The sequence below is a fragment of the Leopardus geoffroyi genome, chromosome B3, assembly GCF_018350155.1.
Source record: "Leopardus geoffroyi isolate Oge1 chromosome B3, O.geoffroyi_Oge1_pat1.0, whole genome shotgun sequence".
NCBI lineage: Eukaryota > Metazoa > Chordata > Mammalia > Carnivora > Felidae > Leopardus > Leopardus geoffroyi.
Window position 1 is genome coordinate 135,331,242 of NC_059337.1, and position 17,691 is coordinate 135,348,932.

Consider the following 17,691-nt stretch of genomic DNA (forward strand, 5'->3'; position numbering starts at 1 on the left):
GAGTTGTGCAGGTACTTCACAAAGTTCCATGTGGCAAACGCTCTGGGTGCAAGCAAGCAAACCGCGCATGTGTATGTAAGCGTGCACATGCACAGCAACGTGAAGAGAAGAGGACATAACAGCTAGGACTAGAAAAGGGACGTTGATCATAGCGAGGCTAGGTTTCCAGTGTCCCAAAACTAAGAGGTTTGGATTTTATCCTGTAAGGAACAGAGCTAAAAGATTTTAAAGCACTTATGTTTTAGAAAACTGGCAACACGCAGAAAATGGGAGTGGAGGAGGGAAAAACGGGTGACGGGATGGGAAGGACAAAGTACACGGGAGAGAAAAGCGCTACTGAAATAGACAAAAAGGGAGAATTAAGGAAAGGACAAATATAAGAAACAATTCTGGCACAGGATGAACAAGATTTGATGACCAACTAGAAACAGGAGATGGAAAAGAAAGGCAAAATAAAAGTGACAAAGACTTCGTGTTTAGGAGATTGGGCAGATGATGAAACCATTAAAATTGAGAATACAGAACCACATCTGGTAGGAAGAACAAAATGAATTCCACCTTAAGCCTACAGGACAGTCATGTCAGAGGGGATGCTATTTTCTAGGAATAGCCAACCGTTTTCCCCTAACTAGGATACAATGAGAGACTAGTCGTTTCCCTTGTTATCCAGCCCTTTTCTGTTCTAAATTTCAAAGTCACATGACCCTTTCCTTTCCCTTTCATCCCCAACCTGTCCCACCTAATGTACCTCCCACCCAAAGTGTACTCCAAGCAGTAAAATGATTTCTGCAGCTCTCCAAAGTTTCTCCCTTGTAGAAAGGCAGAAATTCTAAATGTAATTTCTTTTTATCAAACTTTCTTTTTATCAATTTATCAAAATTGGGTTTATTTCAACCCAATAAACACAACATTTCGATTAAATCAGGATAAAAAGTTAAACCAGAATGCTAGTTTATTAATTTATAAGAAATAAAATTATCCAAGGAAGTGCTCTCATCCAAAAAACCAGCCCATCCTCTCTCTGGAGGCAGACCTACACTGAAATTAAAGTACTCTTTAGATCTAAATACTACTTTCGGGAAGAATATCAAGAAATCGAAATATTAGTTAACATAACTATCAATTACCACGTAACTCTGGGTCACTCTTCATTAGTAAAGCAAAATAAGGGCTTCAAAAATGAGCGAAAGTTGCTAAGGATACCCAAATGGGCTATCTTCCTTATTTTACTGTAGAAATATGGGTGGAATGGTTAAGTAGGCACAAAAATACATTACAGCTGGAACGTTTTAACAACACGTTCAAGTCAGAAAGGGCTTAAGACTCTGTGAATATTTTAATGAGTTGCTTCAACTGTTAAAAATCGAAGGAATACAGTGACTATGTGTGAGCCACAGATACTTTTTAACCGAGTCAATACAAAGGAAAAGGATCAAGATCAGATCCGCCCCCAAGTTAAAGGCAAAGTAAGCGGTGGGCGTGGAAGAACCAAACAAAAATAAACTACTCGATGCAGGAACAGTTTCATTCTGAGGTATACAGAGTATTCAACCAGAACTCTTCTCCAGACCCCAGTGGTCTTTCATCAGAGAAAATCGGTTAAGAAGAGGCAAAAGTGTAAAGAAAAAAGGGAGTGACACTCCTGACGGATGGAAGTGGGAACCAAACGGGAGCTCCCACGGTCCCAGGAAAACCCTCCCTCCCATCGCTCCAGCTGTTACCTTCCACTTCCTCCGTGCCCTCCATCAGCATATCCTTCGTAAAGTTTGAAATCTGGCCAGTGAGGGAAGCCAGGCTGCCTCCGACTTGACCCAGAGACTGGCCCAAGCCGGAGCCGAGGCCCCCAAGCCAGGACGACATCGCTGCAGGTTAGAGAACGACCCGGTCCGCTCCGAGCAAAGGGTCCAGCGTCGTCGGACGACCCCGCCAAATGTCCTCGAACCACCGCCTTCGCGAGGCTAGTCCATATCAAAACACTCGAGATTCGACAACACAATGAGGGGCTCCTAAGCAAAGCCGGCTTCGGGGGGCTCCCATCAACGGCCCGACTCTGCCTAGAAACGCAGAGGCCTGGCCTGGGACGTTACCAGGGGCCCGCCTCCAGTGCCACAGTCAACCCCGCGAGGCCTCTGCTCATTCCTACGACTTCCCACCGTCCGGGTTGGGCCACTTCTTCCTCTGCTTTAGTGACTTTCCCCAGTTCCGAAGGCAACTCCTGCCAACTCGACGCCGACCGCCATGACACCCACTCTAAACGCGGCAATGGATCATAGAGAGGAGCCGCGGTGGCATAGAAGGGCTCTGCGGAGCCCCCGGACGCGTCCTTGGCGCAAGGGAGCGTGGGATCGCGGAGGACCGAAAGCGGCCGGCCAGGGCAAGGTCAGCCTCCACGTAGCGCACAGGCTTTGGCCGCTGGGGGTGTGGTCTCATGAACAAGAGGTGACGCAGTGGCGGGGCTCCCTGCACCTGAGCTTCAGGCAGAGACCTCTGCGAGTGGTGCCTTTCGAAGCCAGAGCGGCCCGGAAAGCTCCTGGACCCCCCCACTGTGTCGGTGAAACCTGAGTGTTTAATTTTAACTGTACCACGAATTCAGCATCGCAAGGGCACTTGCGGGGTCGCTCCACTGTGCAGCAAGAGGCTTTACTTATCGGTTACTGTGTCGCTTCTTCTACAGCTTGTCGGGCTGCTCTGTACCGGACACTAGGGTAGGAGTTAAGGATACACAAGTAAAAAGGATGGGTTGCGAACTCTTGTTCGTGCAGGAAAAACATGTTGGTTACTTTCTATAGTAGTGATTTTCCCTGGTAGCTTTACAGCTCGTAGTTGAAACTCTGCGTTCTTGAATATACCAAGAGCTTTGTTCAAGAAGCTGATTTAACCCATGAAGTTTAAAACGCAGACCACCTTAAAAGCTGTTAAATGAAGAATTTGCATCCCATTCCGGAGGTGTTTATCAAATGTTTTCCATGTATTTTTTTTTTTTTTTTTTTTTTTGGAAGACATCAGTGCCGAAGAGCTAGGTGTGCAGACTCTGGGACCTGACTGCCTGGATCTGTCACTGGCTGTATGAGCGTGGGTAGGTTACTTAACCTCTCAGTGCGTCAGTTTCTCGTTTGTAAAATGGAGAATGATGGGGTTGTTAGAATGATTAAATAAGGTAATAGTTTTTAAGTGCTCGGAACAGTGCCTGGTGCCTGGTGAGTTCTCTTTAAGTGTATGTAAAGTTTCAAAAATGTAGCACACAGATGACCTGAGAGTTGGTATGTCTACCATTATTCTGGGCACTGGGGATACAGCAGGAGAAGACATACGTAGTCCCTGGTCTCTGGAGCTTGCATTCCATTGGGAAGGGAGAGCTGATAAACAAAATGTAGTAAATATAAGACAGGTGACTGCTTGAAGAAACACACACACACACACACACACAGGGTAAGGATAATATGGAAAAGATATGAGGAGAGGGGACACTCGTAATGTTATAGAAGGCAGTCAGGAAAGGCTTCACTGATAGGGTGATACTTAAACAGATACTTGAAGTAATTAAGAGAATGACATATATCCGGATGCCTAGCTGACTCAGTCAGTAGAGCATGTGACTGTTGATCTCAGGGTTGTGAGTTCAAGCCCCACATTGGGCCTAGAGCTTACTTAAGGAAAAACAAAGTGAAATATGTGGGTATCTGGGAAAGAGCAGTACAGGCAGAAAGAAACAACTGATGCAAAGGTCCTGAGGGAGGAGAATCCTTGGCAGGTTAGAGGATTACCAAAAAGGCAAGGATGGCTGGAGCAGAGTGGGGTGGGGAAGGATGATAAGGGATGAGGACCAAGAAGTAGGAGTGGGAGGACAGAGATCACATAGGGCCTGGTAGGCCATTGTAAGGACTCTAGCTTTTACTGAGTGGGATGGGGCACCATTATTGAAGTGGGAAACTGCTTTGAGATGAGTCACATGAACATAGGACCTAAGTGGGTTTCTGGACAACTGAAAAGTTTAGCTAGTGTCAATCAAGCCTGTGTTTCCTACAGCTGTAAATTCTCTGGAGCGCTGTCCTATAAATTCATGTCATGCCATAAAGACACTGCCATTAATGAAAGAGTGCAATTAATGAACATGTTTTTACATCATTTATTAAGTAATTAACACAAAAAGCTATGTTCTAAAAGTTTCTTATGGGGGATTTTTTTTTCCTGTGGGATGAACTATGGCCCAAGAGACTTTAAGAATGATTCTGATAAATAACATGATATGATGTTTGGGATCTTGCTTCAGTATAATGGGAGCAGGGCAGATGAAATAAGAATTGTCAGGAATTGATCATCGCTGAAGCTGGGTGATGAGTACATAGGGATTCACTATACTAGTCTTTTACTTTGCATACGTTTGAAATGTTTTATAATAAAAAGTCAAAAGACATCCAAGTTTGATGAAGTTTGGGCTGACGATGTCGCTTCCTTTTCCTGCCAAATATCCCTGGAGCTAACACACAACTGAGTAGCAAAACCAACCCCACACAGGAGCCCATAAATGTGAGTGGCTCCAGGCAATGAGGTCTAGGCTGCTCAGCTGAAATTCTGAACCTAGGATTTTCTTTTTTCATTTTTAAAAATGTTTATTTCTTTTGCAGAGAGAGAGAAAACATGATCGGGGAGGAGCAGAGAGAAAGGGAAAGAGAAAATCCCAAGCAGAGTCTGCAATAACAGCACAGAACCGGATGTGGGGCTCGAACTCACGAACTGTGAGACCATGACCTGTGCCGAAATCAAAAGTCGGATGCTTAATTGACTGAGCCACACAGGCGCCCCTGAACCTTGGATTTTTGAAACCTCAATGGCTAGCAACAAAAAAAGCAAATGAAAACACTATCAGCTGAAACCTGGTTTCTGTTTCTCAAGAGGTGGGATCATCGATACTTCTCTAGAAAAAACAGTTCCTTTGTTGTGAGAAATCATCTAAATGAGTTTATTTATGCAAGTGTAAAGCAAAAACCCATTTTATTTTTTAATGTTTTTAAAATATTATTTATCTTGCCCCTGAGGTTTTTTTTTTTTAATTTTTTTATTTTGAGAGAGAGAGAGAGAGAGAGAGAGAGAGAGAGAACATTAGTGCGTGTGTGAGTGGGGGAGGGGCAGAGAGAGAGGGAGAGAGAGAGAATCCCAAGCAGGCTCCGTGCTGTCAGTGCAGAGCCCAACTCAGGGCTTGAAGTGGGGCTTGATTTACCCAAACTATGAAATTTGAAGTGGGGTTCATGGGCAAATGGCTAAGAAAGAATTCTTGAGACGTTTTTGGTGCAAAAACGTGATTTTATTCAAGCACAGGGACGGGACCCGTGGGCAGAAAGAGCTGTACGTGCAAGTGGGAAGGGTGGCTGATGATGTAGTTTAGTTTGTGGAGGGAGGGGGGTAGAGGTAACGCAGGTTACTAAGGAATTTTTGTATGCTGAAGTCAGGGTCTTACAGGACCTTGAATATTTGGCTTTTGTCAAGATAGCATTATTTTCAGTTTTTAGTGAAGTATAAACATTAAGGCATTAAGGCAGCCATGAACTTCTCAAAGAATGTCACACGCTGCGCGTCTCAGGTATCAGTGGGCTGCAAGCTGTCAGGAGATTTACCTAAAATACATTTTTCTTGCCTTTGTTCTCCTCATCATTTCCCCCCCTGAACAATTTTGACCCTTAAATCTTTAAGGTTGCTGGGGGTGGAAGGCCTTATCTTCTGTAACTTCTTCCTGCTGAATAGGGGCGTAGAGATGTTCCTACCTATGGGTCAACATTGGTCAGTTAAGGATGTGGGAGTTAAGAAAGGGAGAGGCAGCCAAATCCAAGGTGGATTGGATACATGAATCTCCTTGAGTAGAAAGGATCATCTGTTGACTTGCAGTTTTTGTAGTGATGGAGTCTTGGGACCAAGCAAAAAACAAAACAAAACAAAACAAAAAAACATTGAAGAAAACAGCATATTAGAATTAAAGCAGTTGAGGCCCCTGGGTCTCAGTTGGTTAAGCGTCTGACTTTGGCTCAGGTCATGATCTTGGTTTGTGAGTTCAAGCCCTGCATCGAGCTCTGTGCTGACAGCTCAGAGCCTGGAACCTGCTTCAGATTCTGTGTTTCCCTCTCTCTCTGCCCCTCCCTGGCTCTCACTCTGTGTCTCTCTCTCTCTCTCAAAAATAAACAAATATTAGAAAAAATAATAAAGTGGCTATAAGAATGAGAAGTCCAACAAAGAGACCCTTAATAATTTACCTTAGTCCTCCCTCCAAACCAGAAACTTAACCAGTCATTAAGAGAAAGGGAAGGATTTTGTAGAGCCTCAATTTGAGTATTCATATCTTTTAGTAGTCCTGTGACATTTTTATGATAATCTGGGATGTATACACAACATTCTGTTTTAATAATGGCACATGTACCTCCCTGTGCCATTTGTTTTGCAGAACTGCTTTGCACATTTGTGCAACTTCAGTATTGAGTAAGGAGATGCTGGTTTGTGAATCATTGGGTGCCTTTATGGTATACTTGTTAAGGACTTCCACATGCCAAAATTATACTTTCTAACCCTACAGATGGTGCAAATGTGGATGCTAGTGATCATGCCAATGAAAAACAGACCATATCCATCTTTGTTTTAAATTGGGAAGATTAGCCAGGGTAGTGATGGTTTTATTAACATGCCCATGAATCCAGGCAAAAACCAAGGTACGATGACCTATACACCCTGGAGAAAGCCAAGGCCATTGATTAGTTCCACATAACCAGTGGGTTCTGTTTGGAGCTAGCCATCTGACTCCAGGTGGCTGTATTCAAACAGAAGCAAACCAGTCAGCCTGGAGTATAATGGTCCAAGAGCATGTTTCTAGAGATAGCCACGCTAGATGTCATGTGCCGTTTGCCCAGGTGTCATGGGTATGATTTCTTTGTCCCCAGCATAAAAGCGCCTTTTGACTGAGCTGTCCAGTAGTGGGTGTGAGCCATAAATATGTATCCCAAATTTGATATATACCCTCCTCAGTTATAGCAATAAGTAGGATTTCATAACTTAAGACACTCACTGGCAGGCATCAATTTGTGGGCTTGCAAAGTCAGTTAATATTTTAATAGTTTGAGGGTCTGAGAAAATCTGGGAACGTCCTGGTAAATTCCATGTCTTACTGATCATGAGCCAAGGAGAAACATTCCCATTAGTGATAGATTTATCACAAAACAGGGTATCATTCTATATTATTTCTGAAGTATAAGTATGTAGAGAGTGCCAATCAGTGCCCTGTAATGGGGAAACCCACCAGGGTAACCTGGATGTACTTGACACGGGCAAGGCTCCACATAGCCAATAAGTGGTTTGATTTTGTAGCTCAGCGTAATGCTGTGTCCATTGTAGAAAGGAATTGTCAGTTCAAATAGGTGAACAGAGAACAAAGAGAAAATATACAGCCTTCCTTGTCATTTGAAGAGGAGTTTGAGGTCTCCTACAGGTTCACGGGAGTAAGAAGGCATGTTAGTTTGCTCATTGGTTTCCTGCGAAGGAGGTACAGCTTTTCTTCTAGGTATAGGACTCTGGGAAGGGTGCCCTTCTAATTTTACTGCAGCGCAAATACATATGACCCAATATGGACCTTTCCATTTTGGATTTAAGTCCCCTGCTGTCCTCGATTTCCAGTTTTTTAAATAAACCATGTATGTCTCTGGAGCTTACACGGGTGGACTTTCAGTTACAGTTGAGTCAGGTTTTGGAGGCATGTGTTAGGTATATTCATTAAGTAACTTATGAATTAGACCAGCCTCGAGTGAAGAGTTTAATAGAGCATGGTAATCCTCATCTAACAAGTCCACTGTGAGAAGTGGCTTTCTGTATAACTCAGAAGGGCTAAGTCCTTGGAGCAGCTCTCATTCTGAGAAGTCCTATTGTGGCAAGAGAATAACCCAATTTTCCTCATTCTGTAAACTAAGTTTAGTTATGGTGTCATTTACATTTTTTTTTCAATGTTTATTTATTTTTGAGAGAGCTTGAGAGGGGGAGGGGCAGAGAGAGAGAGAGAGAGAGGGAGACGCAGAATCTGAAGCAGGCTCCAGGCTCTAAGCTGTCACCACAGAGCCCAATGCAGAGCCTGAACCCACAAACTAGGAGATCATGACCTGAGCCAAAGTTGGACGCTTAACTGGCTGAGCCACCCAGGCGCCCCGTTTTAAAGCACGATCAGCTTATTCTGCCTTCCCATAGGATTGTGGATGCCGGGCTGAATATAGAAAATATTTAATTTTTAAAGCCTGTGCTTTTTGTTGAGTTATTTGTGCAGTAAAAGTAGGACCATTGCCACTTTGCAGGGATTGTGGAAAGCCAAATCTAGGAATAACTTCTCGCAACAAAACTTTGATTACTTCCATGGCCTTTTCTTTTACAAGGAAAGGCCTTGATCCATCCAGTGAAAGTATCAACAAACATTAGTGGAAACTTAGAGCCTTTGCAAGGAGGAATTTGTATAAGATCAGGCTGCCGGTCCTCTCCTGGTTATGTTCCACGCCTTTGGACCAGTTTCAAAAGTGGAGGAGGGTGAGCTGCGCTTTCTGGATTTACTTGTGCACAAACAATACAGGATCGGCAGACCTGTTTAATTGTGGTTGTTGGGGCGCCTGGGTGGCGCAGTCGGTTAAGCGTCCGACTTCAGCCAGGTCACGATCTCGCGGTCCGGGAGTTCGAGCCCCGCGTCAGGCTCTGGGCTGATGGCTCAGAGCCTGGAGCCTGTTTCCAATTCTGTGTCTCCCTCTCTCTCTGCCCCTCCCCCGTTCATGCTCTGTCTCTCTCTGTCCCAAAAATAAATAAACGTTGAAAAAAAAAAATTAAAAAAAAAATTGTGGTTGTTAAATTTACCCCATCAAATATATTTTTAATTAGGGGTGCCTGGGTAGCTCAGTTGGTTAAGCATCCGACTTCAGCTCAGGTGATGATCTCACAGTCTGTGAGTTCAAGCCCCACATCGGGCTCTGGGCTGACAGTTCAGAGCCTGGAGCCTGTTTGGGATTCTGTGTCTCCCTCTCTCTCTGCCCCACCTCTGCTCATGCTCTGTCTCATTCTCTCTCTGTCTCTCTCCCTCTCTCTCTCTCTCAAAATTAAATAAACATTAAAAAAAAATTTTAAATATATATATATTTAAAATTATATGTTCTAAGGCATTTTTGCCCAAATGAGTAGCCTGGTGTAAACCCTCTATTACCTTCCATTGGTTATTTTTGAATATAAAGATTTTTCCTGGGGCGCCTGGGTGGTTCGGTCGGTTAAGCGTCCGACTTCGGCTCAGGTCATGATCTCACGGTCCGTGAGTTCGAGCCCCACATCAGGCTCTGTGCTGACAGCTCAGAGCCTGGAGCCTGTTTCAGATTCTGTGTCTCCCTCTCTCTCTGCCCCTCCCCTGTTCATGCTCTGTCTCTCTCCGTCTCAAAAATAAATAAACATTAAAAAAAAAATTAAAAAAAAAAAAAAAGATTTTTCCTTTTAACAAGCCGGTCCTGTGCATTTTTGGATATCCCCATTCCTGTACTATGTGAGCCTCTTGGTCTGAGTAGGCTGGAGTTATGGACTTTACTGGAGTCAAAACTGGTATAAGACTTAATATTTATTTTGTGCTGCCTGCTTGGCTGCATGGTCTGCCAAATTATTTCCTTTAGATTCTAAAGTAGGTGTACTGCCTCACGGAGAGTAATGATTTCAGGCCCATATTTGATTGGGTAGTTATGGCTTGGTAATAATCCCCTTTCTTTCCAGATTGCCCCATGGGCATGTAGTATTGGGAAAGCATATTCAGAGGCCTTTTGCTCATTGAAGAGCACAGGTAAGTGCTATTAATTCAGCCTTTTGAGCAGAAGTATTTATTGGAAGGGCTTCTGCCTTAATGGTCTTGATTAAACTAACTATAGCATATCCAACTTTTCCTTCTCCATTATCCAGGATACTACTGCCATCAGTCAATTAATTGTCATCTGCATTTTCAATAGGGGAATCTTTTAATTCAGGTCTACCAGAGTAAATAAGATCAGTAATTTCTGAGCAATTATGTTCTAACAGAGAAGTATGATGGTCAGGTCCAGGCTTAAGGGTAGCTGGATTTAAAGTCTGAGAGGTTTTGGGGCGCCTGGGTGGCGCAGTCGGTTAAGCGTCCGACTTCAGCCAGGTCACGATCTCGCGGTCCGGGAGTTCAAGCCCCGCGTCGGGCTCTGGGCTGATGGCTCAGAGCCTGGAGCCTGTTTCCGATTCTGTGTCTCCCTCTCTCTCTGCCCCTCCCCTGTTCATGCTCTGTCTCTCTCTGTCCCAAAAATAAATAAACGTTGAAAAAAAAAAATTTAAAAAAATAAAGTCTGAGAGGTTTTAAGTACTATTTCCAGTGTGTCTAAACGTATAGCCTCCTGTTTAGTAAGTTGGCCTCCCATCATCCATTGGTGGCCTTTGGTCTCTGAACACTTTGAACCTGATGTGGAGTCATCACTGTCAAGGACTGTCTCATAGTAAGTTTTGAAGCTCCTTCTACCAGGAGGACTGTGGCAGATATTGCTCGAAATCAGCCACTCTTGGGCTACATTACCAAGTGACTTTGCAAAATATCCCACTGGCCTTGTTTCATTTCCTAACTTTTTAAATGTTTATTTATTTATTTTTGAGAGAGAGAGAGAGAGAGAGAGAGAGAGAGAGGGAGAGAGAGAAAACACAAGCAGGAGAGGGGCAGAAAGACAGGGAAACACAGAATCTGAAGCAGGCTCCAGGCTCTGAGCTGTCAGCACAGAGCCCAATACGAGGCTTGAACCCACAAACTGTGAGATCATGACCTGAGCCGAAGTTGGACTCTTAACTGACTGAGCCACCCAGGCGCCCTCTCATTTCCTAATTTTGAGTAGGAATTCGCAAAGCTTGTCTCTGTTTTTCTGCTACTTATAAAGTGAAAGGTTCTTCTAAATTTGGTGGAGCCAAAGCCAGGGCTGTTGAAAGTTTAGTTTTTAATGTTTGAAAGGCCGTCTGCTGGGCTTTTGTCCAGAGTAAAGGTTCTTCCTCGGGGCCTTTAATTGAATCATATGATCGTTTGGCTAAGACCCCAAATCCAGGAATCCACAGGTGATAAAAGCCTGCCATACCCAGGGAAGTGCAGAACTGTTTCTTTGTAGCTGGAGGGGGTCCAAGATCTAATATAGCCTTTTTTCTGTCAGTAGACAAGGTATGATGTCCTGGTGTTAGTTCATATCCCAAATATTGCAATTTTTGTCTAGATATTTGTGTCTTTTTAGGGGAGACCCAATACCCTCTGTGTGCTAAGAAGTTAGGTAAAGTTGTAGAATTACTATCAGACGTTTCTTTACTGGGACTACAGATTAAAATGTCATCCACATATTGAATTATAGTCCCTTGTGGTGAGGAGGTTCCACGGAGGTCTTTGCCAAGTGTGGCCCTGAACAAAGGAGTATTTTTTCTAAACCCCTGGGGCAAAACTGTCCAAGTCAATGGAGCAGCCTGTGGGTTTGAAGGTGAAGCCCGTTCCAAAGCAAATGGTGGCTGTGTTTGCTCACTTAGAGGGATGCAGAAGAAGGCGTCTTTTAAACCAAGTACTGTAAACCAGTTGGGATCACCAGGGACCTGGGTGAGAGTGGTATATGGATTTGGCACTTTGGGATGAATGGCTCTTAAATCTTGTACCATTTGGCTTCTTTTACTGGTAAAACTGGAGTGTGATAAGGAAATTGACAAGGTGTTTGAGAATACCATGTTTGAGAAATTTGTCGATAAGTGGTTGTAGCCCAGCTTTTGCCTCAGGTTTTAATAGGTATTGCTTTTTTAGGAGGTATAATGCCTGGGTCCTTTAAGGTCACTTTAACTGGCTGGGCTTTAAGAGCCCATCCTGGGACATCGCAATCCCAGACCTGTGAATTTACTTCCTTCCAGATATTAGAAGGGATACCAGGATAAGGTTTTAATTCCCCAGATGTAAAAGAGAACAAGCTGTCCTCTTCTTTAGTAAGAGCAAACCTGCTTCCTAGTTTATACAGTAAGTCTCATCCAAGTAATGGAGTGGGACAAGATGGAAGGACTGAAAAACATGAGCTACCAAGTGACAGTCTTCTACTTACGAGTCAAAGGCATTGTTTGGCGGCATGTTTTAGTTTCCCCCTCTATGCCAACAATTTTATGGCTAGAAAAACAGGTAGAGCCAGAGTGCTGAATAAGAACACAGTAAAGTGGCTCCTATATCAATAAGAAAATTGACAAACTTACCTTCCACATCCAGGGTAACCCGGGGCACAGTCATCTTGATGTCAAAGGGAGCCAGACCAGCCCCAGGGCCCCATCATGACTCATCCTCTGGTTCCTGCTCTCAGGCAGGGAAGTGAGTTCCTGCCTTCCTCTCTTCCAATGTCACTGTTTTTTTTGTTTGTTTTGTTTTTGTTTTTGTTTTTTTACAGATAAGACATGGCCCTGGGGGAGAGCCTTTGTTTGGACATTCTTTTTGTTTGTTTGTTTTCTGTTTTTAAGTTTATTTACTTATTTTGAGAGAGACGGCTACAGTGCAGGAGCAGGGGAGGGGCAAAGAGAGAGAATCCCATACAGGCTCCGTGCTGTCAGCGCAGAGCCTGATGCCGGGCTTGAACTCACAAACTATGACAGGGCTCAGACTCACAAACTGAGATCATGCATGACCTGAGCCAAAATCAAGAGTTAGATGCTTCCCTGACTGAGCTACCCAGGTGCCCCTGTTGGAACATTCTTTACTCCAATGTCCAGTCTGGCCACACCCATAGCATGGGAACTTACCTGATTCTTTGTCTGATACCGGTTTTTTCTTTGACCCGTGGTTAGTCTGATGTTGTAGGGAGTACGCGATAGTGGCAACCAATATTTGAGCCTGTACTTACCCTGCAATTTAGCTCTCTGGTCCTTTCTTGCTTTAAGACCACATCTCTATTACTAAAGACTCCGGTGGCCGCTCCTAGTAGGCACTGGGTGGGGGTTTGAGGGCTGAGAGCCATTTTAGTCCGTGTTCAGCAGATGTCAGGTGCCAACTGACATAAAATGCGTGTTTAGTATAGCTGTTCCTTCAGGTGAGGTTGGATCCAGATTTGTGTATTTATGGATGGCTTCTATTAAATGGCCCTGAAATAGAGCTGGATCCTCATCAGTTCCTTGAATAACTTCTTGAATTTTATCATGGTTTACAGGTTTAAAGAATCCTTCTTTCATTCCTTCTATTAAACAAGTGATCATATGATCTCATCTCTCCCTTCCCAGTCTACTCTCGGTATTTCCAGTGTGGCTCGGTGTTTTGGACAGCAGCGCCACCTATTGGATAACGTTCTCTGTCTCTCATTGCCAGTTCATCAGTGAATTTTTTTTCTTTTAACTTGTTTTATTATTATTTTTTTTTAATTTACATCCCAATCAGTTAGCATCTAGTGCAACAATTATTTCAGGAGTAGATTCCTTAGTGCCCCTTACCCCTTTAGCCCATCCCCCCTCCCACAACCCCTCCAGCAACCCTCAGTTTGTTCTCCATCTTTATGAGTCTCTTCTGTTTTGTCCCCCTCCCTGTTTTTATATTATTTTTGTTTCCCTTCCCTTGTTTTCATCTGTTTGGTCTCTTAAAGTCCTCATATGAGTGAATTCATATGATTTTTGTCTTTCTCTGACTAATTTCACTTAGCATGATACCCTCCAGTTCCATCCACAGAGTTGCAAATGGCAAGATTTCATTCTTTTTGATTGCTGAGTAATCCTCCATTATATATGTATACCACATCTTCTTTATCCATTCATCCATTGATGGACATATGGGCTCTTTCCATACTTTGGCTATTGTTGATAGTGCTGCTATAAACATGGGGGTGCCTGTGTCCCTTCGAAACGGCACACCTGTATCCTGTGAATAAATGCCTAGTAGTCCAATTGGTGGGTCATAGGTAGGTATTTTTAGTTTTTTGAGGAACCTCCATACTGGTTTCCAGAGTGGCTGCACCAGCTTGCATTTGAGCCCCTGTCCAGATATGGGGTTGTTTTTTTTTTTTTCACTCCCAGGTCCAACAACAAGTTAATATGATATATATATCTTGTCAAGTCAGATCAAATATAATAAATGCTTAGCCCTCAATAAATTGAGAAGGGCTTTTGGAATATTGTCCTAATTGTTGTTTTATCTGAGCCAGATTGGCCATCGAGAATGAGGCCTGGACTCTAATTGTGCCCATTTCTCTATTAGCAACCTCCCTAAGAGGACACGATCCAAATTTAGTGAAGCTCCTGGGAGACAGGGAGTTCCACTCCTAGTGTGTCCAGCTGGGCTGGGAGCAGAGGGGTCTTGGGGCTTATAAAGAAGGGGGCTAGTGACAGGGCCAGTGTCCTGTTTGTCTGGACTGGCCAGTAATTCCTCCAGATTTGTTAGGTGGCATGGGTCTGTTTAGATATTCATCATCCAGTATGTCCAGACGGGGGTTTGTTAACCTGGCTAGTGGATAGACACATTCTGCAGGAGGCCCTCAGGTCTGGATCCTGATGTAGGGCCGTGAAAGCCTGGACATAGGGTACCTCAGTCCATTTGCCCTGTTTCTTGCAGAAGAGATGTAACTGATAGATTGCATTAAGGTTTAATGTTCCATTAATGGGCCATTTCCCTCATCTTCTAAGGAGTACTGAGGCCAGGCAATATTACTAAAGAAGATCAGGGTTTGTTTGGTTTTTTTTTTCCCTTGGATCTTGCAATCCGAATTGATTCCAGTGGGTTAAAAGGCATCCCAAGGGAGAGTCCTTGGGGACTGAAGAAGATCCCACATTCCTAGAAAAGCAGAAAAGGTCCATGACCAAAAAATCCCCCCTGATTCCCAGGTGGCATCCCACACAGGATATTTAGAGGTTCCAGGCGTCAAAGGCAATCAGAGGTGTCCTTCGAATATAATCGCTACTGATCACCATTCCAACATAAAGACCCCATGGGAGGGATGCCCGCGTCCCCCCTACCCTGCCCCATTGCATCCTGGGCTACAAATGGGTGCCTGGTGAATGGAGTGAAATATCGTGCCTTGCCTTGCCTTGCCTTGAAGGCTATGCCATGCCTTGCCGTGAAGGCCGTGCTGTTTTTAACCCATAAAAAACACTCAAAAAGTTTTACAAGAGGAAATTATCCAATTTGGTAACCTCAGTAGTGAGTAGGGGACACTGATGAAAAATAGTAAAATGATGGACTTCTAAGTGACATTCCAACGCATGGAGTCTGTACAGCCAACTTCCCTACGAAATGGTCCCCGATTGGGTTTTAATTCAGTCTGGTACTGGTTTCAGCAGGCTCCCGGTGGAGGCCCCTCGGCCAGAAGCCTCTAGACCAGAGGTGGAGGGGATCACGGTAGGCCAATGAGGAGGAAACCTCACAAGGGAGTCTTTAAGATTAGCAGCCGTCCTAGTGACTTAGGTGGCTGTCCCGTGCCCAAAAGACAGACAGCTTTGTATAAGGACAGGGAGAAAGAGGGGGCATCAAGTTTCTGGGTCTTACTACCATTCTGGCCAGGGTACTAACTTCCAGCCAAAAAGCAGGCTTTCTCCTCCCCATACAGTAGGTAGCCACAGGCTGGAGGATTGCAGCCTGAGCACTCGACTTGAAAGTGTTCCAATGAGACCACACTCCTTGAAAAGCCCCTGAAGTGAGAGTAAAGGAAGAGGAGAGAAAATACTCACCAAGTTCGCACTGAGACTCAGAGTCCAGATAAAAAGACTCGAAGCCCCATGTAAAGGCACCAAAATGATGAAATTATAAACTGAGGTTCATGGGCAAATGGCTAAGAAAGAATTCTTGAGACGTTTTTGGTGCAAAGACGTGATTTTATTCAAGCACAGGGACAGGACCCGTGGGCAGAAAGAGCTGTACGTGCAAGTGGGAGGGGTGGCCAATGATATAGTTTAATTTGTGGAGGGACAGGGGTAGAGGTAACGTAGGTTACTAAGGAATTTTTGTATGCTGAAGTCAGGGTCTGACAGGACCTTTTAGTTTTTAGTGAAGTGTAAACATTAAGGCAGCCGTGAACTTCTTGAGGAATGCCACGCACTGCGTGTCTCAGGTATCAGGGGGCCGCAAGCTGTAAGGAGATTTACTTTAAAATACACTTTTCTTGTCTTTGTACTCCTCATCAAGACCATGACCTGAGCTGAAATCAAGGTCGGACGCATCACCCACTGCACCATGCAGGCACCCACAAAAGCACATTTTAAAGCAGACTTTTAAGTATCAGTCTGATCTTTCCCTCTGAATTTCTAAATAAATGATGCTTAAAATTGCCATTTTCTCATTAATTTTAGACATTGTCTACTGACTTTCTATTATGGAAAGTAAGAGATTTAGTACTTTTGTACTAGCCTCTACCTCTGATTTCCTTTGAGCTCCCAGGCCAGTGATATGGTAATTATCGGTAAATTGGTAATTGACATTTACCTTATGTAACCACATCAGCATTGTTCATCACTGAGCCAAGTGGTGGTATTAAGATTACATTTCTTTAAAAAAAAAAAAAAAAAAAGAAAGAAACAAAAGAAAGATGGGGCACCTACCTGGGTGGCTCAGTCGGTTAAGTGTCCAACTTCGGCTCAGGTCACGATCTCGCAATTCGTGAGTTCAAGCCCCGCATCAGGCTCTGTGCTGATAGCTCAGAGCCTAGAGCGGGCTTCGGATTCTGTGTGTGTGTGTCTCTCTCTCTGCCCTTTCCCTGCTCACACTCGGTCTCTGTCTCTCTCAAAAATAAATAAAAATAAAATTTTTAAAAGATTACATTTAAAAATTTTTTTCAACTCTCTATGTTTCTGAGGTTGACAGGTTCCATATTTTTAAAAATGTTGATTTATTTATTTTGAGAGGGAGAAAGAGCAAGCATGAGTGGGGGAGGGGCAGAGAGCAAGGGAGAGAGAGAATCCCAAGCAGGTTCCACGCTGTCAGCACAGAGCCTGAGGTGGGGCTCCATCTCATGAACCCTGAGATCATGACCTGAGCCGAAATCAAGACCCAGCCACTCAACTGACCGAGCCAACCAGGTGCCCCTCCATATTTTTAAAAGTTTATTTATTTATTTATTTTAGTCATCTCTACCCTCAGCATGGGGCTTGAACTCATGACCCCAAGATCAAGAGTTGCATAATTTTCTGACTGAGCCAGCCAGGTGCCCTTCCCCATCAGGTTCCTTATTTTTAATTTGCACATTTTTCTGTTACTACAGAATTGCAAGTCCTTCTAGAACGCATCAGGGGAATTGTAAAACATGCTCCTAATTCTGTTTGCAAGAAAGCATCAAGAATTCTATTTGCTTAGACTCAATCTCTCTACCTAGAGCTTTGTGTTTTCCTGCTCTTTTTTCTCTGATTATTCTCTGTGCCTTGTTTTTTACCTCTGATGCTCTGAAATTAATGATGAGTTTGTTTGTAGTGTCGTTCATTATGTCGGGCTTTCGGCAGACCCTTTCAAAAGCCATGTCTTTTAGTTCTGCCAGTTTTTAAAAGGTTTTTTTTGTTTTGTTTTGTTTTAATTGATGAATGCCTTCTTTTTGGGGAATCTATTTTCAGAGACCTTTAATTAATCCTCCTGATTTCAGTCCACATCCTACCCCCACCTTTCAAGATAGTTGTTTCTTTAGTGTTTACTGTTGGGTGTACTTCTCTTTAACAATTCGTATTTAACTTCCTTATTTCCTTTCCTTATCTATG

General features: G+C 43.8%; 1 protein-coding gene across 5 annotated transcripts in view; it reads right to left on the reverse strand.

Moving 5' to 3' along the window:
* Positions 1-3,169, reverse strand: part of TRIP11 (thyroid hormone receptor interactor 11) — a 63,152-nt gene extending 59,983 nt beyond the window's left edge. For 4 of the 5 annotated variants that reach the window (XM_045448260.1, XM_045448259.1, XM_045448261.1 and 1 more), the window contains exon 1: positions 1,722-3,169. In XM_045448260.1, coding sequence (XP_045304216.1) covers positions 1,722-1,860 — 139 coding nt within the window. In that variant the 5' untranslated portion in view covers positions 1,861-3,169. The remainder of the gene's footprint in view (positions 1-1,721) is intronic. The other variant, XM_045448262.1, reaches the window with a different exon arrangement.
* Positions 3,170-17,691: the final 14,522 nt, after the last annotated feature.